The sequence below is a fragment of the Uloborus diversus genome, chromosome 10, assembly GCF_026930045.1.
Source record: "Uloborus diversus isolate 005 chromosome 10, Udiv.v.3.1, whole genome shotgun sequence".
Classification (NCBI taxonomy): Eukaryota; Metazoa; Arthropoda; class Arachnida; order Araneae; family Uloboridae; genus Uloborus; species Uloborus diversus.
The window spans coordinates 100,747,448-100,775,277 of NC_072740.1; the positions used below are offsets into that span (position 1 = coordinate 100,747,448).

Sequence of the window (27,830 nt, forward strand, 5' to 3'; positions counted from 1 at the left end):
ATTAAAGGAGTCAACACCAAAATGAAGGAGTTTTGAAGCAGCGTACAAACCCTGCTTTCATTACTATTTACTAAGCTAAAATATTATACTAAATACAGTTAATTTAAATATTTACTTACTACGTGCAAAAGTTTTAGTCTTTTTGATATAAAATAAGATCATCATCAACTTCAAATCATGCAAAAAATTAATGAAAATATGCAAAAAAAAAAAAAGTTTCACATCAAAACTAAATGGCCAACAAACGTGATACAGCTTCAACAGCTTTCTACAGCAGTTACTTTGATAATTGATATTCTTATCATAAGATAGTAGCATGAATTAAGCAAAAAAACGAGAGGAGTCAGTTGTCCCACTTCCCGAAATTTAATCAATAAAGAATGTTTTTATCAAGCCGTGCATTATTTTTCATACTGAGCTACTTAAAAAATGGTGAGCTACATGAAAAATATAATGAAAATATATAAATACAATCGTATTTGATGGTTGTATTGGTTTCAACAGTGAATGAAACAAAAGTGCTGTATCATTTATTCAGCAAATTGAATGAATAGCATTAAAAAAAAAAAAAAAAAAAAAAAAAACTATGTTACAAAATATATTTGAATGCAGAAAATAAACGATTTCAAATTCAGAGGGAAAAAATCCTTGGACAACTGCTATAAAGAAATTGTAAATGGTGCCAACGTACCTCTCCAACAAACTCTACCATAAATGTAGCACACTGCTTTGTCTAGTACAGCAGAATTTTAAGAAAACCAATATTATCTTCCCAACATGTCTTATTGCAAAAAATTATCATGCTGGATTGTTTGTACACTGCTGCATGCTGCAAAAAAAAATCATAGCCAGAAATGAAGCCTCCTAACCCAAACACTGGTTGTGATTTCAAGACACATGGGCAAAATTCTGTGCAGACTGACAGAAACTATATAACATCCATTTTGGTTAACATTCCATGAAAAAGTTCATTGCATAATGCTTATTTTAGTCCTCAAACCTTGTTTGTGAGCTGCATGTTGGCCAATTAAACGTTTGTGCATTACTCGACTCAAATACTTTAGTGACCAGTTCACAAAAGCTAGTTCCTTGTGAGAACCTTACACAGTTAAATCCTATACAGCACCAACTCCCCGCCATAAGAGGACATATCCATCCTTGCAGTACTATTGAGAAACACAATTGTCTTTTTGCCTATCCATTTTCATAAGTTGTAACATGGGCAGGGTATGTGTACACATCTTCTATTGTCCAAAATAAGAAAGCAGTATCTCCCATTTTGTTAATTTTGAGAAAACAAGCTTTAAAGTTCTTTCAGCTGGGGTGCTGCCATGCAGAAACGCTGGGTACCTACGAAGTGTCTTTATATTTTAGGGCTCTTACTGGTTTTCAAGCATTGTTGGATAACATATACTACTACACTAAATGTAGAAAGTGAGTCAAATTCAAATGGGCACAAAATGGAGATACTGCCTTTTAGATTAAGATAGCAGTATTCCCATCAGATTGCCTTCAGTAATTGTCATTTAGGATTAATTGATCAACCTATAAATCAATCTAAAAGAAAATCAATGCTTTTAAAAATGAAATTCTTTTATTAGTATTCAAAGAGAAAAATGACAACAATGCAACAAATCCTGAGCCATGTACCCTGTAAATTTAGATACTTTAAACAAGTGCATTAATGATGATAACAAGATGAGGACAACTATATTACACAATATATTTTCATGATGAACACAATTATGATTGTTTGCAGAAATCAGTTCTAACATTAATACAATTTATTGCTTTACGCTTTTTCTTCCTTGAACACTTCTTTGAACTAGCAGAAGGCTCACTTTCAATAGCTTGAGCAGCTGGTTCATCTATAAAATGAACAAAAAGTTCATATAAAAGTTCACTAACCTATGAATAAAATTAATAATCTGAAACTAGAAAAACAAAAATTAAATATCTTTCCTGAAAATTCTCCAATACATAAGCACAAATTTTTATTCTTTAGAACTTCCATAAAATTCATTACAAACTCCACAGTTGATAGAAAAAATTAGCTAACATATTAACAGCTGCAATTATATGTATTGAAGTATCAAGTAATATAGCGTGCAACAAGGTATTTCAAGAACAGAAATTGAAACAAGAAACAAATATTGTAAATTAAAAATAATAAGGTACAATATTACTAATTAAACATCGTAATTTTGAAATTGCGATTTTCAAATTGTTTTATTAAACATAAAAATAAGTGAATCATGCTTGAACGATCACTTTATGTTAGAAAACAACAAGCAGAAAGCACAACTCAAAAGTATTATGATGATGAAAACACTCCGATATTGAGTTTAAAAATTTTATGGTGTCTCAACAAAAGTAATCTGCTTTAGAGTCAGGTTAAGGAAAGATTATAATGTATTGTAGTTCTTCAATAATAATATATTTTTTGTAATAATTAAAAGAAATATAATTTTTTTTAGCTTTTATAAAGTTGAAAATGGTTAATATAACTGCAGACAAAATGTTTGTGGGGGAAAAAAGGCAGGAAAAGAGAAAAGAAAGTTTTAATTGTTTTGTTATGATATCTGGAATGGATGGTCCATTCAATTATTTGTATGTACATAAAAAAATATAAAAGGAAACAGAAGAAACGGGGGAGAAAATATTTTCTTTACGCAATTAGAATGTCATTATGTAAACTAACAAAAATCATGATATGCTTTCATGGTGCAAAGGCAAAAGAAAAAAATAGTAAAGCAAGAAGAAAACGAGCTGATGTGTGCATCACATGACTTCCTTTTACACCAATTTAATGATAATAGCGCTTTGGAGTAAGTAAGGAAACACTAAATATTTTCACCCCTAGTTTCTTGCAAACCAAAGCAAAAAAAGTTTTACACAGATTTATTTCCCCATTATTGGCAATTTTAATGTGATTCAGTGGTTAACTCTTTAAACATCACCAACATTGACCAATTAAAGCCAGATTTAAAAATTAATACTAAAAAACATTCGCCAAATTTTTGGCCAAGTCGGTGACAAAACTTGGCAGCCACAAGCTTGGCGATATACTGCCAAGTGTTTGACAAATCATAACACCACGAGTTTACATCGAAATTAACAACAATTTCGACCCAAAAAGGGGCAAAAGACCCCTTTTGGAGTATCCGAATGCAACCAAAAAGGAAGGTGCACAAATAGACCCCACTAGGAGTCTACGTACCAAATTTGAACTTTCTAGGACATACCGTTTTTGAGTTATGCGAGATACATATGCACATGCGTACATACACACATACATACGTACATCACGAGCAAACTCGTTGTAATAAACTCAGAGATCATCTAAAGGGATATTTTAGGTGTCTGTACGTTCCTAGGGCATATATCCATGTGTGGTCGGGTCGAAAAAAAACTCAACATTCATTCAGTGTGTGAGCAAGATGGAAATTAAGGTCGATTTTTGAGTGAAATTTTTTTCTCGAATACAATACTTCCTTTTTTGTAAAAGGAAGTAAAAACAAAGAAAGAAAGAGAAAATAAAAACACTGGAAGATCATACATCTTTTCATCCTTGTACAGTCATTAGATACAGTGGAGTTAATAATTAGTACAGTTAAATTTGTTATATATCTTATGCGCTTACCAGAAATTACTGGTTAGAAAATTTTAAATAAAAAGCAAGCTGAAATTTAAATAAAATGCATGTACAGCTAAAAGTCAAATTAATTTCAAATCCAATTATTTTTTTAAAAATTATCAGGAAGCCAAATCTTTGCATCATGCTGTTGGAACTACATTTAGGGTACATGCTGATGCAATTGATCTATGCTGGCACAAATTAGACTGTCATAATCGAAATCTCAATAGTTTACCTGCAATTAGAAGCTCCAATCAGAATCTAGAAAGAGGCATTAATTAAATTATCAAAATTATAAAATCTACTTATTTTAGATTACAGTTCTATTTGAAATAGAGGCTTAAGCATAGCTTAAAAAAAATGGCAATCACCCTTTTGTAAAACTAAATTCTCAAATTTTAACAATAAAATACAAACAAAAAATGAGGATGATTTTAAGGGGAATGCAAGTAACTAAAATATGAACTACAAAGAAAACACAAAAACAAAATAATTCAAAAGTATGTTCATTCTTGTTAATAGATAGTTTTAAGTAGAGTATTTTTATTTGGTAGAATTATTTAAAAGTTTAAAGAAGCTAAACGAATTACTACAAGAGCTAATTCCTTTTTCCCCCCTTTTGTCTTGATCGGCTGGGCAAAAATGTGCATAAGCAGAACAGTGCAATTGTAGTACACAATTTTGCAAGTGTGTCTTAAGCCTTTAGAATTCTATCACTTTGAATAGAATTGCTACATAATTCATTCATTCTATATTGAAAAAAAATAATAAGAACTTTTTTTCTAAGAATCACAGTAAAGCTTGATTATGTGACACATATAAGGGAACTGGTTATAGAACTTAATTTGAAAAAGCAGAAGACTAAATACTTTTTTTTGAGTTGAAGCATAAATTTTAGAATATTAAGGTTCTAATTCAGTTACAGGGTTTTTTTTTTGGGGGGGGGGGGGGAGGGTTCAGTTACAGGGGGTTACCTGGTGGATTTTGAAAATCAATAAAGAAAAACGGAATGCAATAGCATATTGCTTGCAGCCTTATGGTTGGAGAACTTGGGAATTTTATTAGACCAATTGCGTATTTAATTATCAAATCCGACAACTAGATGTTAGCACAAGAAAGAAAATAGAAACCAGTATAAAACTGTCACAAGGATTGTTGCAAAAAATTGAAAAATGGTGCTTAAAAAAAAAAAAACTAACACCAAGATATTGAAGAAATTTTTTAAAGATCATAACACTATTCAAATAATTCAATAATATACGTGTTTTCTCATTCTTTTAAAAATGTCTTTCTTAAAACATCAACGGAACTAATCAGTACTATTAACCCTTTGCAAGCTTGTGTGTGGTTATTTTATCCAACTCCCTATGGAGTGGCAATGTCTACAAGGTCAATACTGGTACCGTTGGATACAGGACAGGATGGAAGACATCTAGGGAATGTTCTGACTCACTAAAAAGCATGAAACTCATAAATTGTCACCCACCAAAAGCACCATTGAGTCGGAGCAGGGGCTGGAGCCTTTAGTTTATCTTTATAATAATTGTTCTAATCAGCCACCATTAAAACAAAGCTGTTTTAAAGCAATGTACTGATAATCAAATAAAAATTGTGCACTTAATGTACAATTAAAAGAAAATACAAATAGCTTAATGGTTAGCTCCTATGCTTCGAAGACAGATTTAAAAAAAATCATACAATTTGGGAGAAAAAGAAAAGGAAGGAAAAAAAAATTACATATATATATATATATATATATATATATATATATATATATAACTAAACATTTGGCAGTTCAAAAACAGAGAAATAAAACTTCAAAGACAAAATTATCTATCCAAACAAAAGCACAAAGAACAAAAACTGAGCAGTTGATGTTAATTCATGCTCACAATTTGTACTTGGAATTACTCTGTAAAAGATATCCTCATCATCTTCACTTTCTATTTCTTCTTCACCACCATGAAGTGCTTTTAAATATGGTATCACAGTCATATTTCGGTATACATCTTTTTCAGATCTCTTAGGAATTGATACACATTCTGCAAGAACAGGAGGACGTCTTCTCACCCAACTAAAAGGACAAAAATGTTCTTGTAAGAAACAAAAAACAAAAACAAAAACAAAAAAAAAAAAAAAAAGAAAGAAAAATAAATAGTACTTTGATTAAATTTTTGAGTTCAGTAAAATTGATATCTGACACTTTCATATTAAAGCTTTCAGTAGTAATCTTAACAAGTGTCAATAGTTTTCTCTGCTGTTCAGTAGTTCTTGTACTTAATACCTGACAAATCCAGATGCAAAACTTACTCAATATTCAAAGAAAAAATATCTGAAGAAAAACAAATTTAATGAAAATTGGCATTAAAATTAGAAAAAAAAAAAAAAATGCATTGCAGTCAGAACAAAATGAAAATTCCATTTCCCTCAGAAGAAAAAAATGTTTAATTAAAATATGCATTCCAATTAGAACAAAACAAAAGTACCCCACCCCTCTACAATAAAGTAAAAAGAATTCAAATATGCATTATAAAATTGAAACCTAAATATCCCTCCTTCCTTGGAAGACAAATAATTCAGTTAAAACCTGCATTTTATTTAATAAAAAATTCTGCTTCTCCTCCAGAATAACGGATTTGTATAAATGCATTTTGAAAAAAAAAAAAAAAAATCCTGCTTCCCTGATTCTGCATACTCAAGAAAAAAACTTCAACTACAGCAAGCAAAAACCTCTCCTTCAAAGAAAAGGAATTTAATTGAAACATATATTTTAGGCATTAGATTGCTGAAAAGAGGAAAACGATGAAATTCATGAGGAATAGAACATTTGGATTTTATTATTATTTTTTTTTAAGTGCAAACAAATGACTAAAGTTTTGCATTTCAATCTGTTAGACATTTTTATTGGCGATCAAACTCACAGTATCATTCCAACTGTTTTAGAACCAAAGATATTATGCTCAGTGGTTTCTTCAGCAGGTGAAAAATAAGCAAGAAATTGCTTTTTGTAATTATTTACTGTCTCCTATTTTTGTTAATAATACTTCCAAAAACATTTACCTAACTCCATGTGGGAGATTATATTATGTATGTAGAAATTTAGGTTGTTCAGGGAAAAGACAAACTGCAGTGCTGCATTGTTTCATTGGTGTAGTTTGGTGGAAAATTAGGATTTTTTTTTTCATTTTGGTACCAATATTCAAGGATTTGAATTTTGCACATAGTGGCAGATTTTTGATCTTTGAATATTTTTTCCATGCTTCAATACTATACATATGTTCTAAATTTTAATAAACTTTAAAAGTCATAACTAAACTAATCTAAATTTTATTTTGAGTTGAATGGTGTCAAAGTTATTGGTTCCTTTAACAGGACTTGCGTTCTGTTTCTGTGAACATGAAAAATTTCAAAATTTAGATTAAAGGAAAATAGTATTCAGGAATTTTCATCCAGAGCTGCCAACTGCTAAGATAAAATTGTAATTTCTACAAATTACAGCTTTGAGTTATAATGCTACAAAAACAAGAAAAAAAATTCTTTTCTTTACTTTTTGTAATCTTAAAAAAGAAGAGTAAATCTTTATAAATAATATTTATATTTTTAATCATTTAGTACTGAATAATATATTTTTTTCTTTTTTTAAAAATAAACAAAATGATTTTATCATATTAAATGATAAAAACATAAAAAAATTAAATATTTCTTCAAAATTAACAGTTTCTTGTACCATTGTAACTTTAACATCATAAATTATTCATTGCCTCTGTTAGATTAGTATAAAATGTGCTGCTTTACTTCCCTCCTGCCTGGAGCAAACTTCTGCTACTAATTTAGATTTTCAAAAGTTGGCAGCTCTGTATTGGTCTATTCCTCAAAGTCCACTGCTGAACGCTCTGAATGAAAAAAAATTCCAATTTCTGCAAAGGATGCAAAATTGCACATTTCAATATATAGATGCTGCAATTAGAATAGGAAGAGCATTTCTCCCAATTTTCAATCATGGATGGTCGAAAATAGCAGGAAAAGGGACGAAATTAAAAATTGAGATTATAGGGGATAAATATGGAAAAAAGAAAGATTGGTCAAATTTGAGGACATAACTCAAACAAGTCTCCTTTTTCATTTTTTTTCTCGAATTTACATATTGAAAACACTCTTTTTCCAGCAACATTGCTATGAGAAAGAATTATTCCATTTGCACACAATCATAGAAAGGAAACAAACCAGCAGGAAAAAACTAAAATAACAAAATCGAGAAAAATGAGGAAAATGACAAAAAAGCGGAAAACTGCATATCCAAGGAAGAATATCATGCCTGACATTTAGAAAAAAGAAATCTTCCTTTCCCTCAAACAAAAAAAAGTTCATTAATAGATGCACCTCTATTTGAATAAAGATCTGCCAAAATACTACACAATTTAGTTCGGTATTAGATTTGTTTTTGCAGCCTACAATGAAGTAAATAAGTCATTTTTGAAAATTTAAAAATTGAATTTAATTTTAAAACAGATGAGAAAATGCTCAAAAATAAGTGTCAGTACAAGCAGCACAAATGTTGATCACATCAAAATGTGCAGCAAAAGCAACCACAAGCAAAATTTTTTCTTCCTTTGATAATAAGCACAGGGTTAAAGGGTTGCTACCAATATCCCTCAATGCATGAAGAAAATTAGGTTAGAACTGTATTGAGCTTTCTGCTATTGTGACGCCATCTTTTCTCTATCTTCCATTGTCCAATGATGCAGACTACCAAGGCTATCAGTTAATCGCTTGTTTCAGCAATCACCAAAGATTTCTTTTCATTTTTATAACTGCGTCTAAAGTTTTAAGTTGATGTTGTTTTCCATTAAAAAATGGGACTGCTCCGTATTTCATAGCTGCTTTTTTTTTTTGTTTTCCCGAAAAAACTATGGAACATCTGTAGCATTTGGCATCTCTGTAGATATATAAAGCTTTCAAACACTAATTCTATGGAAGAGTGAAAGAAATCTTAAAACAATTACCAATGGTCCATCGCTTCATTGAGAGTCATTCTTGAATTAGGGTCTTTTTGTAGCATGCCTAAGGGAGAAAACAGTAAATATTACTCATATAACAAATTTTCAGAATTCAGATCCCCCCTTCCCTCCTTCTGCAATAATTCCTTTTATTAAAAACATCAACCTATAATAATACCATAAAAATATGGTCTAAAGATATGGTAATAGAGAATATTTAACTTGATTTTTCAAAGAGCGAACAAGACTTTCTCATACAATTTAACCATACCATCAAATACTGTCTCAAAACTCAGTAGCAGCACATTTCTAATTATGTGATACCCACTTTTAACCACGCGCCAGTTTTAACCATACACTATACATTCACCATCAATCTATCAACTCTTGATTTGCCCCTGTGTGGTACGTCCAGATTTTTTTTCTTTTGATTTGCTATCCATTTTGCTTGTATTTTTTCTTTTATTATACTATTTTCAATTATACTATTATAGAGTGTAATTGAAGAATTTGTCAACAAATGGTCATAGCTGTCTATCATAGTTTTCTTGAAAAACGAGTTTTGCGCGGTTAGAGGTGTATTATTAGTGCTTCAAAAAAGCTGCAATTTAGAAATTACTAGTGAAATTTAAAACACTCTAAGCAATTAATTTTCCTAATTACAATTATTTTAATTGTTATTTCTCTTTCATAAATACAAAACACATTATTTACTGCCATAAAAAAATTAACATATTTTTGAACAATTTTGGAAAATATATAAAACGGTTAAGTGCTTAAATCTATCAGTTGTAGAGAAAAAGTTTTAATTTCAGAGCTTTAACATTGTTCCCTGAGGTTTTCCCCCCTCATATATCTATAAAAAAACACTTTGAAACTTTTACTTTGAATTTTATGAATCTTACATGAATTTTGATATAAAAATCAAATGAAAATAGTTGTTAACTGAGATTAAAAAATTTTCATGCATCACCATTTAGCCAGCAATTTAATTTTTCTTACTTTCAATGGTAGTCTAAAAGTAAAAGTAATATTCTTTCAATAAAACATGTTGAAACTTAGTAAACTAACTGCAAAATATCTGATACTATATTTTAAAAATGAAATGTGAAATAAATAAATTGATTATTTTTAAAATTTCATGACAGAAGTGGTTTGAACTGTCAAGGATAATACAAATACTTTCTCACTTTGAAGAAAGGAAAAATAATTAACCAGGAAAGAAAAAAAATAATAAGATAGTCACTTCAACCAGATACTACTCCTTCATTTTTAAGGGTGATATTTTAGAGCAATAAAACTAGGTTAATCCCCTCCCCTTTTATTTTGAAACTAAGAATATCAAATAGAGTTCCATATATGAAAACACGATTCCTTTACTGGAGAGAAAAAAAAATCTTTAGGAGCAGTTTACTTACAATCATCAATATGGTCTACAAACTGTATAGTAGTCAAAGTAATATTGCATTGATTAAGGGAATCTTAAATCAATGCAATATTATTTTGGAACAAAACTTTTCTCATTAAGATATTTTTGCAGCACCTAGTTATTACTTTCTGAAACACATGAAACACAAATGATTATAGTACTATACAGGTTCTAAGTAACTGTTAAATGTCCAAATGAATTACAGAGAAATCCCATTGCACAGCAAATATCAGTACAACGAAATATCTGCTTAAAAAAATAAAATTTCAGTTATGATTTAATTTCTATGACATAGTTTGAATTCCATTACAACAAAATTCTCGTTATAACAAACAAAATTTGCGGTCCCTTAAAGTTCTTTGCAAAAGGATTTCTCTGTATTTTGATATTTGTCAGAAAATATTAGAATATTGTTCAAAATATAATTTCTTTCTTTTTTTTAAAAAATTGAATTTGAATAAAAGAAAAAGTTATATGCAATATATTATGAAATAATTTCTGAGAAGAGATTATGTTTAAGTGTTTGATTTGTAAACACCAACAAACCTATGAAGAACTTAAAAAAGCAATGAAACATGGGTGAAACAATCATCAACAACTGCAAAAAATATTTAACAAATGCAAACCAAAACTACTAGCTGACATGAGTGAAATATTGGCACTTGAAAGTGCTAGTTTAAAAAACTGATTCTTTTTTATGGCACTTTCCTGAAAAAAGAAGCATAACCTAAATTAATAGTTTATTTTTTGCTGATGACAGTGAAAAATAGCAAATTTTATAAAGCATGAAGGACCCCCCCCCCAAAAAAAAAAAATAATGAAATACATTTCATGATTCAGTGGCCGCCCCTTATATGAATCATGTTTGTTCTAAACAGTTTTGATTCCATAAAGTGGCTAATTCAATAAAGCTAAATTTAGTTCTGTTTTTGACGATTTGATTCAATTAACCAGTGTCCATTGTACTGCAATTTACCCTGCTAAAATAAATACTTTCATTTTTGATTTTAAAGCACCATTGTGGTGCATAATCCTACAGTATCCCTTTGTTATTTGGATCAAGATCTCATCCTAAGAAAAAGTCTTGCAAAAATGACAAAACGCATGGTAGGATTGAACTCACAATTTTCGCACTTCTAGCTTGACGCTCTAACTAAAGCACAGGACCTCACTCATGGGGCACTGTACATCAAAGAAATGCTAAATAAAAAAACAGAATAAATTGATTTTTTTCCAAAAACCACCACAATGTGAGTTTTCTGTTCATTTTTGGCTATTTATTTGAATGACAAGTGGAGTTTGGCACAGATTTCTTCAAGTAATCAATTTCATAGTTCTTGTGGCTCTTGATCAACAGAGGTTACAATTTTTGCTACATAGGCAGCATGATGTGGCATTGCATAATTCCCCCCCCCCCCCCCTCCCCCGTCACGTTACTGATTCAAATGTGCTATGCCCACAGTTATCTTTGCAACAGTACTTCTTTATAGACATTGTAGCCAGTAATAATTCACAACAGTTACAATGCAGGTTTTTCTTTTGTAATACTATGAAAATAAGAGCTACATTTCTAAAGACGATTTATATGATATTTTCCATATATGTACTTGGTATTTGCATTGACTTCTCTTTTTATGCATCATTCCTGACAAAAACTTTTCATAATACTCAGATTGGAAGAAAACGAATGTTCATGAGATTGCTTTGCTTATTCAGCCCTTTAATAAGCAATAGTGAACTAATTAAGGAAAAACTTTTTTTTGGTGCACATTAAGGTGGTCACAAAAAATCGATTTTCGAATTTATTCCGCGGCACCCCCCCCTTAAATGTGCCAATGGAGTAGAAAACATGATTTGCAAAGTTTCAGCTCCATCCGATAATGTTAACACGTGCCGCAAAGAGGCTAAAGTTACGAAAAACAGTGATCTTTAGCGAAAAATCGTAGTTTTTCATCTTTAAAACCAAAACTTTTTATCCTAGAAACTTTGTTCCTATCTCATTTTATACGAAATTTTGTTCTCATGATGAGTTATCTTATACATTTTTAAAATAAAATTTATAGAATGGTACTTGGCATTTTTCTGGTCAGGTCATGGAAGATATCATCAATAAGGAATTTTCATGCAAAGAATTAAAAGCATTACAGTATTCAATTACATTTATTTGCTCTTTGTTGATTTAAATTTATCCAAACGGCTTCATTTGGAGGTACTTTAAAAATTAAATGCAAAAAATTGCTGATTTAAAATAAAGGAACTAAGCAGTTCAGAAGAGAAAGCAGAGTTAAAAAATTACAAAAAAGAAAAGAAAAAATCTAATGCATCTTATTGCTTACACTATTTAATCATACATCATTATATTATTATTTTTATTGAGAAATTAAAGAGGTAATGGCTTCGATGTGATAGATTTTGATGAATGTAGAAAAAATGTGCCCGCATTTGGACAAAACTTGTAATAGAAACTGTTGTTAGTTAGAAATTAGTTTTAGACCTGTTTCAGCTGTGCCATTGACAACCCTTAAACTGATCACTATCTTTTTAGCTTTAATATAATATTGATTTTCACACTATTCATCAAGATCAGTATTTAAAAACTTTGTATCGATTTTGAATCTCTTTAAAAAATTGTATCTCTTAAAAAGTTTGAGGAGAAATGAAAAAATCTACTTCTTTGTCCAATAAACTAAGCTTCTTTCAGATTGAGCTGAGCTTTTGTATCCCTATCATCACAATCATCTTCATTATCTCCAACTTCGGATTTTAATTTTGCCGCCTTCTTTGTTTTGATCTCTTTTTTTTTCTCCCCTTCTTTGAGTTCAGAGACCACAAATGGTTAATTATTTTAGGTAGTTCTGTGCCTACATCATCTTCATAAATACTCTTGGATCGAACCAAAGGTTTTATTTACTGTAGATCCTGGTTGGTAGCCAAAGCTGGATAGCAGACAATAAACCATACTTTTCCACAAATATTGTTGATAAACAACCAAATATCTTCAATACCTTTTATCTTTAAATTGATTAAGGAAAGCTGATCCCTGAGAGGATATATTTCTAAAGAGTATATGAGGCAGTGAGATGCAAAGGAATGTGATTCACAAAATTAAAATTTTCGAGATAGTCATTACAAATAATAGGGGAACGTCTCCACTGCTTAGGGGAAAGAGATGGTACTAGTAGCTCTGGTAGGGGCTGTAATATAGCAGGATTTAGAAAAAAAGTTCATTGAAAGCCTACCTAGGAGATCTGCATTAAATCCATTTTATAAGGAACTCTAAAAAGTCCACTTACATCCCTTTGCTTCTCACTACGTCATATGGCCTTTGCCATCCATCTTGTGTGATGAATAGCACCAGGTACTCGAAAAGTAACATTGTTTGGAGAAAGACTCCCTAAATAAGTTAAGCAAAGTGGAATGAACTTCTTATAGGCATGCCCAAGCTGCTACTGTTTTTATTTCTCAAAAAAAAAAAAAAAAAAACTTGAAATTTCATCTGGATTGCTTATTTTGTTTTTAATTTTCTATACTTGCTTTGAAGTGCTTCTTATCTATACATTATCTATACATCCTGAAATTCTTGAAAAATATCTGGTTGAGGAATAGTGGGCATACCTATTTTGCAAATCAAAACTTCTAAGATGTGGTAGCGACATGCAAAATACAAACACTTTTTCTGTAACAACTGTACTCACAAAACGCATTTTTGTACTGCAGAAAGTAGCCATAAAATGACTGTCATTTTAACTAAAGCCCTAACAAGTCCTCGTCTAAGAACACAGGCTACTTTCCTGGGAATCATAGTTTTTCCTTTCTCTGGGGGGTCGAAAACCCTTACAAGACTGGGATTTTTAAGCTAGTGTTTAGCACTGACCACCGAGGAGGAAAGCAACGTTCCATATTCATGGCCTCTACAGCTAATTTCATAAGTTTTACATGCAGTTGTTTGTTTTAGCTTTGAGTTTTAGAGACATAACTATAGTACAGTGAAATCCTGTTACAACGAACTTCAAATTACCAGAAATTTTCTTCGTTTTAACAAGGTTTTAGTAGTAATGAAATTCAAGCAACGTAATAAAAATCAAATCGGAGCTGAAAATTTCTTTCCTTGAAACAGATATTTCGTTGTTTAGGTATTCGTTGTAACGGGATTTCACTGCATATATTTCTGATAATATTGCTGTTTTTGCTCTGATATCTTAACATTGTAAGGGGGTTGCAACCACTAACTAAAAGAAGCAATACACTTTATATTATAATGATTCGTTCTTTTTGCGTGACTTTGAAGATATTAGCTACAACCTGACTTGAAAAATCCTGAATAATGTTCAATCAATTCTTACAAGAATTTAGACAAAATTAGACTTAAAGAAAATAAAAATCCCTATAAATTGAGGTTCCGAACCAAGTTTCTAGAAAGAATAGTTTTAGTTTTACAGATGAAAAACTACGATTTTTTGCTAAAAATTGCAATTTTTCGTAACTTTAGCCTCTTTGCGGCACATGTTAATATCATCAAAATGACTTGAAACTTTGCAAATCATTTTCTAGTCCATTGGCACATTTTAGGGGGTGCCGCAAAAGATTAGATGAAAAAAGTTTTTCCCCATGTACCTTGTGACCACCCTAGTGCACATACTAAGTAAGTAGTGTGGCATCTATGAAGCAAGTAAGTGATGCGTGCATAGTTCTTGGTAGGGCATAAGGTCTAGGTGAGATTTCACCTACCATCTTTTGTTATGCTAAATCAGTACTTTAGCACTAAGCTGAAAGGACACCAAGGCACTTTGAAAAATTTGGATCATATGCTCTCAAACTGTACACTGCAGTAATATACGTATAATATTTCAATGTCCCCCCCCCTCAATTGATCCAGCCATTATCTCCCTTTCTATCCACTAATTTAAATGTTACATCATGTAAATCAGTGGGGTGAGATATTTTCCAGTAGTGATACATGTTACACATATACTTCACCTTGCTCATCTTATACTTAAATAAAAAGAAAAAGTGAAATGTTCACTTCTTTTTGGAGCATACTTTGCTTGTGTTATCATCGTTTTTTTCACCCACTGATTTACAAGTTTTAGAAAAACATTAAATTTTTCACAGCAATAAAGCAATAATGCTGAATAAGTTATTCAGAGCCATATATTTGGCATAAAAGCTGATGAAAATATGTTGCTTCTGTGCAACTGTAACAAATAAATGATTAAAACAAACTTCATTTGCTTGCTAAATGAGCCATATCCAGCACTAGCTTACAAATGCTCTGTAACTTGATATTCAGATTGAAATGTTTCAGAATTGGGAAAAGCCTCAACAAATTCATGTACCTGGCAGTATTTGCTAGGTGCTGGGATCTCATTTTCTGCCAATATTTATTAAATTTAACAGAAATGTTGGAAAATGGGAATATACCTCATTAAATTTTAAAATTGTATCCAAAATATATTGAAACAATTTGAAATTAAACACAGGATTGAAACAAAGTTTCATAATTGAAATATTCTTTAAGAACAGTTAATAAATTCAAAATATCATAAATAACAACCTGAAAGTAATTCTTGCAAAGACTTGTCCAAATCTTCAGGAATTGTCACTTCACCTTTTCCAATATTTTCATACAATTTATAAATGCTGTCTCCTTCAAAAGGATATTTTCCAGTAGTGATATTAAACCTAAAAAACGATGAGAAAATATATAAAAAACATCAAATGCAACTCAATATTTTAAACTATATATTCTTAATTTAATTTTTAAGTTTAAAAAGGAACAAACAAATTTACTAAATTAAATTGTAAAGAAAAAAGATGATGAAATTTTTAATAAATTTCTTCTTATTTTCACTGGAACTTGGTTTGGTTCAGAGTAATGCTCAAATACACACACACAACATATAATATGTAGACTGAAACTGATTTAAGCATACCCAGTATTTAATATTTTTCTACATTTTGCTTTTCATTTTGCATGTGTATGGTCTAAAAAACCTTTTATACTCATAAAATTAGCCTTTTATACTCATAAATTCATATAAAGCCTCAAAAAATTGCATTTTAACATTTGGGAGGGAACACCAACTTCTTCCTTTCCCCTAACACTACCAAAACCTCCTTAAGATAACAAATTTTTGATATCAATTTTGCAAATTTCTCCTCTGATGTCCCCAAAGAAATAGCATTTTGAGAGCTCATAATTATTGGTATCTATCTTTCCTTCAAAGCTATGAATGGAACATTTTTTTTTTCTGAAGTCATTAGAACTGGCCAGTTCTAATTATTTTATCTGCTGCCAAAAATTATATGCTAATATTTTGAAAAATGAACTAGAAAAAAACATCACTTATAATTCCTCCAAAGTTAATTAATCTTCCATCATCAAAAAATTTGCTGCTGCTTACAAACTTTTTAAATTGCCACGTCCTGATTCTGTTAACTTACCTTACTTATATGCAATTCCAAAATTTCATAAAACACCTGTTGGGTTTCGTTTTATATGTTCTGCCACCAACACCATCGGAAAAAATCTGAGTGTAAAACTTGAACAGTTTCTCAAAAAAATTCTCGAACAACTTAAACTTCAACAAAAGAATTGGTTTTGAATTGTTAATAATAGTGTAGAAGTGATCAATTTACTTAATATGCTTGATATAAATAACTTGGATACATTTGATTTTGAAAACCTCTTCACTAATATCCTACTCATTGAACTTTTTTCCTCTGCGTCAGAACTTTTTAATTCGGTCAAGGATTCCCTTGATTTTAATGAATTGTTTTTTCTTGGTCTTTTTAAATTTTGTATTTTCAATAATTTTTTCAAAAATGGTAATTCATGTTTTCTACAAATTAATGGCATTGCAATGGGAGCTAATTTTAGCTCTACATTAGCCAACCTTTTTCTTTTATATTATGAGAGAAAATATTTAGTTGACAATCCCTCCTCTACACCTCTTTGTTGCAGGTACATCAATGATCTATTGTGTATAAATTTTCCGAATTTTTCTGAACTCAGCAAAACAATTTATCATAGTTCATTAACACTCAAAAAGACTAGTTTTAATCAAAATAGCTTTAATTTCCTGGATATCAACATACAAATTGATTCAAATTGTTACACTACAATCTATGATAAAAGGCGCGAGTTTAATTTCACAGTTAACAGCTTACAAGATTTTCCCTCCTGCTTAAGTAAAAAGGTTTTTATTGGCATCATTGTTTCGCAAGCTATCAGAATAAAAAGAATTTGCAATGCCATTTCTGCATTTAATCAAGAAATTTCAGTACTCAAAAACATACTTTTTAATAATAACTTCCCTAAAAATCTGGTTGAAAACATTTGCTTAAGTATAGCCTTCGATGAGCATTTCGCTTCTTTTGAAACTGTTTAACTGTGTAAATGTATGATACAACCGTGACAAACCATTTTTTTGTGGATCACCGGGGTGGATGATTTTTACACATGGGAAACAGATGACTTGGCATGGTTCTGGAATAATCTTTTGGATATGATTTTATTTTTTATTTTTACGTTGACAACTGGAAGGAATTTCTATCATGTTGAACATTGGAATTGGCTCTTTTTATATGGATTTCAAGGTAAGATAATTTTGTTATTGGCAGGTACTGTCCCGTGGATGGTTATCGGAACTTATTTTCCTAATTAGTCGAGGAGAAACCCCCTGCTTTTAGTTTTAGGTTTGAGCTCTTGTTTATTGTTTATAGTTTAGCAAGTGGTGCATTTGCCCAATGTTATTCTACATTGCATGTTCTGGAGCTTAAACATTCTCTTTTAGTTCATAGTTAAAATTTTGGTCTTTTGACCATAATTAATCAATCCTCCACGGCTGATTAGCTCTAGATTCATACTTTATCTTTTCCTATTTAATGCTATTTGCAATTTTCCTTTTTATCATCATTATTTTTATATAATTGTTTAATATTTGAAATTTTGTTTGCTTATTTTATATTTACTTGGTTTTTTAGTTTTGCTGCTTTGTGCATCTATGGGCTTTTGGTGTGGTCTTTTCAATATTCTTCACTTTTATTATATATATATATATATATATATATATATATACACACACATAAAAAACATGAGATACATTTTAAGAACATTTTAAATATAAATTCAAAGACATTGAAAGAAAAATGAAAGAACAAATACTATAGGTTACTGTAATGCTAGCACAAAACTCCTAGAAACAAAAATAGTACAAACATATTCATGAATAAACAATTAAAATAAATTGGAAAATGCAAAAACAAGAACACAAAAACAACACCAAAATGAAAAAAGGTGAACCAGGGACTGATACTCTCCTTAAGGGGAGGACTGGTCCCTAAGTTCACAAGGCCTTTTCTGTTTAGCAAGAGGGAAACTCCCAATAACTTGCTACCATCCCCAACAGCCTTGGAGGAAAATAGAACATGAGAACATACCTGAAAATTAAAGAACGAAAGGGAATTCAGGCGAACCTTCAAACGGAAGCAGCAATCAGAATGTAGACCTTGTAAAAGAAATGACTTGCACGTGCCAGACAAAAATGCAGTTAAGCTCTTTCGTTCTTTAATTTTCAGGTATGTTTTCATATTCTATTTTCCTTCAAGGCTCACGGGGAGGGTAGCAAGTTATTGGGACCGTCTTTCTTGCTAAACAGAAAGGGCCTTATGAACTTAGGGACCGGTCCTCCCCTTGAGAGAGTATCGGTCCCTGGTTCATCTTTTTTCATTTTGGTGTTGTTTTTGTGTTCTAGCCTTTTGCATTTTCCAATTTATTTTGATTGTTTATTCATGAATATATAAGTACATAAAAATAAGTTGAAATTTATAAAAATATCAAACATAAAGCCTAAAGATGCACAAAGCAGCCAACCAATTAAGCTTAGTAAATAGCGTGCTAGAAAAGTGGAAAATACAAATAGAACAGAATTATATTATCACTACAATGGTAAATGGAAAACTAAAACTATCTGAAAAAGAATTTTCGGGTAATGAATGAAAATTAGAATGTTTTTCATACATTTTCTCAGATTTTGGGTTAAAAATTTTATAATTTCACTTCTAATTAACTCAGAAGTTCAAAACAAATTACAGCTTACGAAAAAGAAGCCACTCTTTTGTTTAGTATAGGAATTTTTTCTTATGAAATCCCCAGACTATCACTATAGATTTTATCTAATTTATACTATAGTACAAAGCAGCAATTTGTGTGAAAAGAGTTTTCAAAAATTTACAAATGATGATACCAAACTTTAGTACAAGAATACATACAAAGTTACACCTGAAGACCACACATCTACTTTGAATCCTGAAAATTCTTCATCACCATTCGCTATTTCCGGAGGTTGAAATGCAGGAGATCCTTGGCTTGTATGACATGTATCATCTATGGCAAAATTATCTAACGCCTATAGATAAAAAAAGAAAAAAAATATTATAAAACTAGGTAAATCTCTACATGATACACATGTTTAAAGAAAGAAAACTCATTAGATTACAATAAAAAAAAAAAAATACTGACAATAATAAAGTGAAAGCATTTTAAAATTACCCTTAAGAGAAGCCTCTAAGATTTTAATGGACTATTCAATTGAAACCTTTCTTAAATGCTTTTTAAAGTTACTATATTGAATTAGCTTAATAATTGTATGTGTTTTTACTTCAAACCATTAAAAATTTTCCTCACTTAAAACAAATAAACGGAGGAAAAAAACACTGAAATAATCCCATACAGACTAACCCATTATAGAAAATGCATACATTCCCAGAAAAATTAATGATAATACAAATACTGCTGTCTTCACTTATGTGAGGGATGCGTTCCAAGACCCTTTGCATAAGTTAAAATTTACATTATGGAAAAGGGTATAAAACAATTTTTTAATATAAACAACCCAACTATTTAAGACACTTGCAAACACCTCTCAAACTGTTTTAAACCATTGTTTAACTACATATTACTGGGTGTTACATAAAGAATTTTTTTTAACAGTATTTTTAAAAAAGCTGCATTATTCAACATAAAACACTGTTATGTTGCACAAAATCAATGATCAATGGGAGAGAGAGACATAAAATAAAACAGTAAGATATGTACAGTATGTAGTAATAATAAAATACTGCACTATAATAGTACTTTGCTGTAGATACAGTAGTTACATTTATAATTTAAAAATTGATGATGATTTATGCTGCCCAATCTCAGATCGTTATTCGAATATATTTTTAACTATAGTTGCTTCACCTTTTCTTTCATAATGTTTTCATCTATGGTAACACTCCTCTTTCTGGTCACTTTGATCCATAATGCAAGAGCAGTTTCCATTCTCACAGTTTAAATTTTTTTCAGCCACTACTCTGCGAGCTTCACACTGAAACGAAGTTCTGAACTTTTACAGATTCCTTTTTAATTGTACGTATAAAAGATTCACTCATGAATGCTATCTTTGATCCACTTTTTAGCTGTTCAAGTATGTTAAGAATCTTTATCTTTTCTTAAATTGTTAAAAATTGAGCTGTTTTCTTTCCATCTTTACAAACTTTAGAAGAAACAGTTTAGGTGCCATTATATTCAAACTAAAATTAGCTGCATATCACACAATGACACCGTTTTATACTCATTCTAAATCTGCAGTCTTAGATTTATATCTAGTGTTAATACTTTTATTTACTAATTTATTTATATTCTATTACAAAGATCAACTTTTGCCCCCATCTAGTTTTATCCTGTAGAAGCAGTTCAAAAAAAAAAAAAAGGACAAAAAAATTTTTGAATTTAAATGTTAATCAGTTTATGCACCAACCACACTATGAATTTCTTAAAGATGGAAAAGCAAGAACAATCTGCAAATTTCATCTTGCAGAATCGAATTTTTAAAATTCCATTTAGGCATTTCCATGCCAAAGTACACACAATGGTCAAATTTTAAAACAAGCTTTATTCAAAATGTTTGTTTATTTTTTATAGTAAATAGATTGAATTTCACATTATCTACGCAAAAATTACTTTTTTTGTTTTGCATCTGGCAACAAACTTGCATCAAAAAAGGCATTTGTAAACATGTGTTGCTACATGTTTACAAATGTTGAAAAAAGTTGATCATTTTCATAAGGATCTTTTTCACATATATGATAAGTTGAAGTGTATTATATATTAGTATTTTTTAAAAGTGTTTTTGCAGTACTTTAAGGAGGCATGCAAATTTTTTCCAATAATAACTTAAGCATAGTCAAATTTTGCATTCTTAAATAAGCCTAATGCATGTAGTGTGAGTCACAAAAAACATAGAAATTTTATTTTTATTAAATAATGCCTATAGTTTCAGCTATAATATTTTTAATTTTTTTTCTATAACTTGATGTCAATACTTTTTCACAATTCATTTGATACAATTTTGAATACTGTTAGAAATATAAATATAAATGTGTGTGTAGTGTGAGCCACTGTTTTGGTTTTGTTTTGTGAGTTTTTACACTTTGATGACAAAATTCGTCATTAAAATTATAAAATTCACACAAACTAATAATTTAAATGTATTTTCTATAGTTAATATGGCTAAAACTCCATCTCAACGTAAAGCAGAGCAAAGAAAAAGGCTTAAGGAATTTGGGAAATATTTCGTTTTTTGCAAAGCTGAAACAAAACGTCAACGAAGAAACTTAATTTGGGTACCCTAATAGAAGGAAAGTTTCAATGGCAATATTCTGTCACTAGCCATGGCAAGGGTCAAATCAATGGTTTATGTGGTACACTGAAGCAGCAAGTGAGGAAGGTCAACTTATCTAGGAAAATTGACCCCCATTCTGCGAAAGAATTCAAATAGCTGCAGAGATTTGTCTGAATATTCACTCCATATATGTTCCACAGGAGTTGATAACATTCAAAATGTCTTATGATAAGCTGTGGGCACCAAATGGGATTGAAATCAAGCCAATTTCTGAAACAAGGAGGATGCATTGTTTTGAGAGAGTATCCCCATACAAGCTAAAAATTTCGTTAATATCAGGGGAGATAAATTAAATAAATATTTAATTTCACAAATGGGTGCTTTGAAGAACCAGAAGACACAGAAAACATACATGAAGAAGCTTCAAATTTTAATGTTGGGGACTGGATTCTTGTTCCTTTTTCTGGCAAAAGACTAGTAAAGTATTTTGTTGGTCAAGTTATTGGCAAGCCAAACTTAGGTGTCGTGACCATAAAATTTTAAGGTTGGATAAGGATTCCAAACTTTTATCTTGGCCTAAAGCTGATGACATATCTGACCTGGATATGACTTTTTCTGATAGTGCTACAAAGAAACTTCCTGAGCTGCTTAATCAGCACATGCATTACATATTTCAAAATTTTTGTTTTAATAATTGTGTCTAGGTTAATTTAAATCTTGTAATTCTGTTTTGAAACATGTTCTTTGAGATTTAAGTTGGCTTAAATGTGTCAATGTTGAAAAATTAATGTGTAGGATGTTTTGTGTTTTGAAATTAGAAGCTGTAGTGTGAGTCACAATCTATATGTAGTGAGAGTCATGTATAGAAAAGCCCCCTAATGTTTTAAAATAGATTATATTAATAAATATTGCATATTTTTCTTAATTTTGAACTTTCTAGACACATAAATAGAACAAGTTTTATTTTTAATTCTGCTAAAGAGGAAGATATCCAAAGATATAAACATCACTAAAATATCACTTCCTTTTGCATGTAGTGTGAGTCACATTTGTATTTTAACAGTTCCAACTGTAATGTAAAGCTTTTATTGAGTAATAATAGGTTGAATAATTTGTTTCAATGCTAATTAGTAATACTGAGAAGAAAAATAGGAGATAATACTTCAATAAGTTTGAGATAAAGATAGATTTGTATCTTAAAATTCTCAATTTGTAGTGTGTCACTCATGGAATTGACCTATAGTTAACAATTAGTCTGATATAGAGTAAGATGCTGAAACTTTGCAAACCTAAAAACTACAAATCCATAAAATGTGTATGGCTACAAATTGTAAACTATCAAGAATGGAACATTTTTTAATTTTGAAATAAAAATGTCATTTAAAAAAAAAGAGTTTAGGTTTTAAATAAAATAATTTATATTATAATTGGAAACTTTTTACAAGCATATACTGAAAACTTGATTATGACATTCAGATACAGTAGTTTAAACTCTTATTAGAAATTATCAGTCTGGAATAGCCAAACATAAGCTGCAGGCAGAAGTCCGCTTATTGAAACTGAATCAATTATTTCAGAAAGGGCGTAAGTCCTACAGAAATCTATTGGATTTACTCCCTTTCTGAAATAATTGATTCAAAAGAGTTTACAAAAAAATTACACTGCTAAAAGTAAGTTAGCACACCAGTGAGAGTCTGCAAGCATGGTGCTGCTTATCTCAAAAAGTGAAGATAAAAGCTTGGGTGAAAAGCTATAAGTTAGCACTCCAAGTAGGGGCTAAGAGAATCCACTGGATGAGAAATGAACCCACAGCTTGGAAGGGGAAAAAATTCTTTTGTGCTTTTTTGTAAGCATTCATTGAGCTCATAGTTCAAATTAGCTAACTGTTTTTTTTAAATGATAGATTTTTCGACTACAATGACATGCATACACTTGAGCATTGATCGCAAAACATCATCTTATTTCAATTCAAAAATGAACCACTTATAAGAAAGCAAAGAAAATATATGCACAAAGAGAAACACCAGTACAAGAATTACTGCTGTAAATTGCAACTTGTTTAGAACCACTAATGAAAATAGCCAAATATTTTGCAGCAGAAAATCAATTCTTAACTTTTAGAATTGGTAAAGTTATTACAGCAAATGTGTTAAACAAAATGAATATTTATACCTGAATTTAGATGATGAATTCCATCATAACATTTTTTTTCTCCAAATATGCATATAGCAAATCAAGTAGTTCTTTGTGGTGACAAGCTGAAGATATAACAGCAACTCATAAATTCAAAATTTATGGGCGGAGAAATGCTCTATATGCAATAATGCACTCACACTGATACAAATTTAAGTTAGGAATCAGCATTAACTATTTCCATTTATTATGAAAAAGGCTACATTTGAATCAGTGCATGAAATTTCTAGTACTAATCAGTTTTCATTCATATTTGGTTGGATTTTTATTGCTGAATACTCATATTTCTACGTTTAAACTTTATTCTGATTCATAAAAAGGGATTCAATACAAGTTCACTCATTGAAAAGCGTGCTCATGTATTTCTGTTCAAAGCTAAAGGAAATAGCTTCATATTTTTTATTACCTTTAATTGAATTTCCTCAGATAAATTTTAATACTTAACCTAAAAATAATATTTTGTTGATGAAAGTTTGAATTGAAAATTAAAACATTTAAAGTAACTATGTAAAATTTTAAATTTTCAATGCAAATATTTTCACAAGACATAAACAAAAGCATGTAAGGACAAAAGTTTAAAAAAGAACTGAAATGATAAAGAAAGAAAAAGCATGCAATGAAAAAAATAAAATAAAGATACCTCAGCAACACCCAAATCGGATATTTTTAAAGTTCCACAGTTTGCAAGTAGCAGGTTACCTGGTTTTATGTCTTTATGAACAATCCCTTTACTATGCAAATATTCTAAGCCATCTAGCAACTGACAAAAATACCTAAATGAGTGAAACAAATATAATGTAATTTATGAAATCATATTATAAGCTATTAAATGTCATTCAAATTAAAATTTAAATAATATAATTACATAATGTTAGGGGCATTTCTAACCCCTGTTAAAAAATATAGAAAATTGCCATCATAAAATCTTAAAATTATTACACAGCTCACATTTGTTTTTCCAAAGTATTTGGGACTCCAAAAATTGTTTATAAAATAGAGAGTTCATAAAATTGAATAGGATTGTTTCAATAAAGGACATTTTAGAACCGCTAAGCCCTTTTGTAAAATTCTGAGTGTTTGAATTAGAGGTGTGTAAAATTGAGCATTAATTGTATAGATTTTAATTAAATTAATCTATACTAATAATATAAAGCAGTAGAGTTTGTTTGAACACGCTAAACTCAAGAACTACTGGTTCCAATTGAAAAATTCTTTTTGTGTTGAATAGTCCATTCATTGCGGAAGGTTATAGGCTATATAACATCATGCTATGACTAATAAGGAGTGAAATAGATATAAAAAATGTTATGAAGACGGCAAAATTTATATTATAAAATAAAATGCTTGGAACAGAGAATATGCATAGCCACGGTGGCTCGACCTAAAGATGTGGGCTTCATGATCCAATAGCCGTAGGTTCGAGTCAGCCATGTGGCAAATCTCGAGGGAACTTTTCAGAGAGAATCTTAAGAAATACTAAAAATGATTTGCAATATATATATATAATATATATATATATAATATATATATATGTATGAGAAGAGTCTGAAGAGTTTGTTTATCAGGAACTACTGGTTCGAATTGAAAAATTCTTTTACTCTTTTTGTTGAATAGTCCATTCATTGAGGAAAGCTATAGCAGGGGCCAATCCAGGATTTTTTTCTCGCTACCTATTTTTGTGAAAGTATTGCATCATTCTATTTTTGTGAAAGTTTTTTTTCTTATCAGCATTGTTTTTGTGAAATTTTAGAGGCATCCTAATTTTTGTAAAAGAGAAGTAGAACAAGTGAAATTTTAGTTCGAAAAGTGTAAATGTCATCTAGTATTATTTTTAACAGATTTCGTTTTTTGGGGAGGGGGGGGGTAGCTAAAAACTTAAGAAGTATGAAAAATACCATTGTAATTTCAGCTTAATAGGCTGTGTATAATATAGGAAATTATGAGAAAAACGGTTTTTCAAAACATGTTGAAAGATTGCGATAATATTGCATAAAGACACTTAAGCGAGAAACAGCTAAAAATTAGTTAAAATACTACAAAAAGGTTTCTATTTAAGCAATTGTTCATATAAACCTGCTTAGAATTTTATTTTATGAGTAAATTTTGTTTTAAACAGATAAACAAATTTTATATTTTAAAATGCTAATTTTTGTGAAATTTTCGATGTTTTTGTGAAGATACTGATTTTATTACTTTATTTTTGTGAAAGTACTGATTTCAAAACAAGATTTTTGTGAAGGTACCGAAAAACGGTAGCAAAATCAGCCTGCATTGGGCCCTGTATAGGCTATATAACATCACGCCAGGGTGATTTGAAAATATCACGATATTTTCGAAAATACTGAAAATATAATGGTATTTTGATATTTATCAGATATTTTGATATATATATCCGATATTTTCAATCAGTGCAAACTTTAGTCATTAAATCTTGTCTCCTTAAATCACTGCAGTTTATTTTTTATGTTATTATTATAATGCATCAATTTTAAATTAATATTTCTTTCATTATTTACATTCACAAATATACATTATGTATAAAAATTTGCATACTTTAAATGGTATTGAAATATAAATGATATTTACAGTCATGTTCGAGAGGGCACGGGACGAAAGTGTCGATATCTGCAAGGAACCATGCGCATGCTACACTGTTGTGATCAACGAGCAGATTTTTGAATGCGTTTTTTCTCTTGATGTTTAGGTACATAATTTGATTTTGTAGGATTTTTCTATTGGGTCTTGTTTTCCTTATTTCTTCAACATTTGTTTTTGTTCTTATAGTTGAAGACAGTTTCTTATTTAATTAAATAATTTGATTTGTCCGATTGTTCAATTGTGATTATTCTTTATAACATTTTATTTATAGTATTGTTTATGTGGCGAAACACTGTAAATTGAAGGGAAAAAACTCGCTTCACTCGCTAAAGGACAGGGTTACGGTAGCATGGCTGCTTGCTGCGTTAAGCAATGAACTATTTAGTAGAACGATTATTTTAGATTTTTAAAGCTACTGTAATATTTTTATGTGTTTTAGTGAATAGTTTTAAATTCTAAAGAGACTTTAATAGGTCCTTTGAAAAGGTGTGTATGTATTTTAGTTGAAGAAAAATGATCATTTCACATCATAAGGAGGGGGGGGGGGGGCATGGATTTTTTTTTTGTTCAACGGACTTCCTTTAACTTCTTAGCAGGGGCATTGCCATGCGGGTACTGCTAGTATCTATATTAATCAAAAAATGATAAGAATTTAATCATATAAATTTTTAACAAAACAAAATATGTCTCTTTATTTGTTCTTTATGTAGGGAGAAAATCAATCAACCCATTTTCTGGGAATTTAGTACAAAACTAGTTTGGAACACAAGGGCTGTGTAGAAAAACATTATTTCATTAACTCAATTTTCAGGGATGAGTTCATCAAAAAATAAAAGATGTACAAAGGATGCATATGTTATTTATGCTTTACATCAATAATGTTACTTCTTTTAAGGTGAAACTAAAAGGAACAAAACAGATCTTCAGTTGTTAGCTGTCCACAAATGATGTCAATGTCATGCTTTGAGGGAGAGGGGTGGGGGTTCCTGAAATCGCGACAGATTGGGACATGAGAGAGGAAGGCGGTTATGAGAAGTGTGACATTGTACATTTTTTGATAAGAATATGCTTCTGAAAAATAGTGTGACATGTGAAAAAAGAAGTACATAAGAGAGGGAGGGGGGGGGAATAATGAAAGAGTGTGACATCATGAATGGACAGCCCCTTGGTCCTTGGAAATAATAAAAATTGGACTTGCTACTGAATATATTCATACGAACTTAACTAAATGCAGTATATAAACCTCCTAAATCAATGCCGTACAAACTGATTTCAAAAATTCATATTTATTAATACAGAAAGGAAAT

The 27,830-nt window shown here is 30.2% G+C and overlaps 1 protein-coding gene across 3 annotated transcripts in view; it reads right to left on the bottom strand.

Annotated features, from left to right (window-relative positions):
• Window positions 1–1,743: 1,743 nt before the first annotated feature.
• Window positions 1,744–27,830, bottom strand: part of LOC129231775 (serine/threonine-protein kinase STK11-like) — a 75,084-nt gene continuing 48,997 nt past the window's right edge. For 2 of the 3 annotated variants that reach the window (XM_054866142.1, XM_054866140.1), the window contains exons 3-8: window positions 24,566–24,698; window positions 19,337–19,473; window positions 15,618–15,745; window positions 8,641–8,698; window positions 5,530–5,711; window positions 1,744–1,868 (exon numbers count right to left, since the gene is read on the bottom strand). In XM_054866142.1, coding sequence (XP_054722117.1) covers window positions 1,744–1,868; window positions 5,530–5,711; window positions 8,641–8,698; window positions 15,618–15,745; window positions 19,337–19,473; window positions 24,566–24,698 — 763 coding nt within the window. Of the gene's footprint in view, window positions 1,869–3,872; window positions 3,899–5,529; window positions 5,712–8,640; window positions 8,699–15,617; window positions 15,746–19,336; window positions 19,474–24,565; window positions 24,699–27,830 lie in introns of all 3 variants that reach the window. The other variant, XM_054866141.1, reaches the window with a different exon arrangement.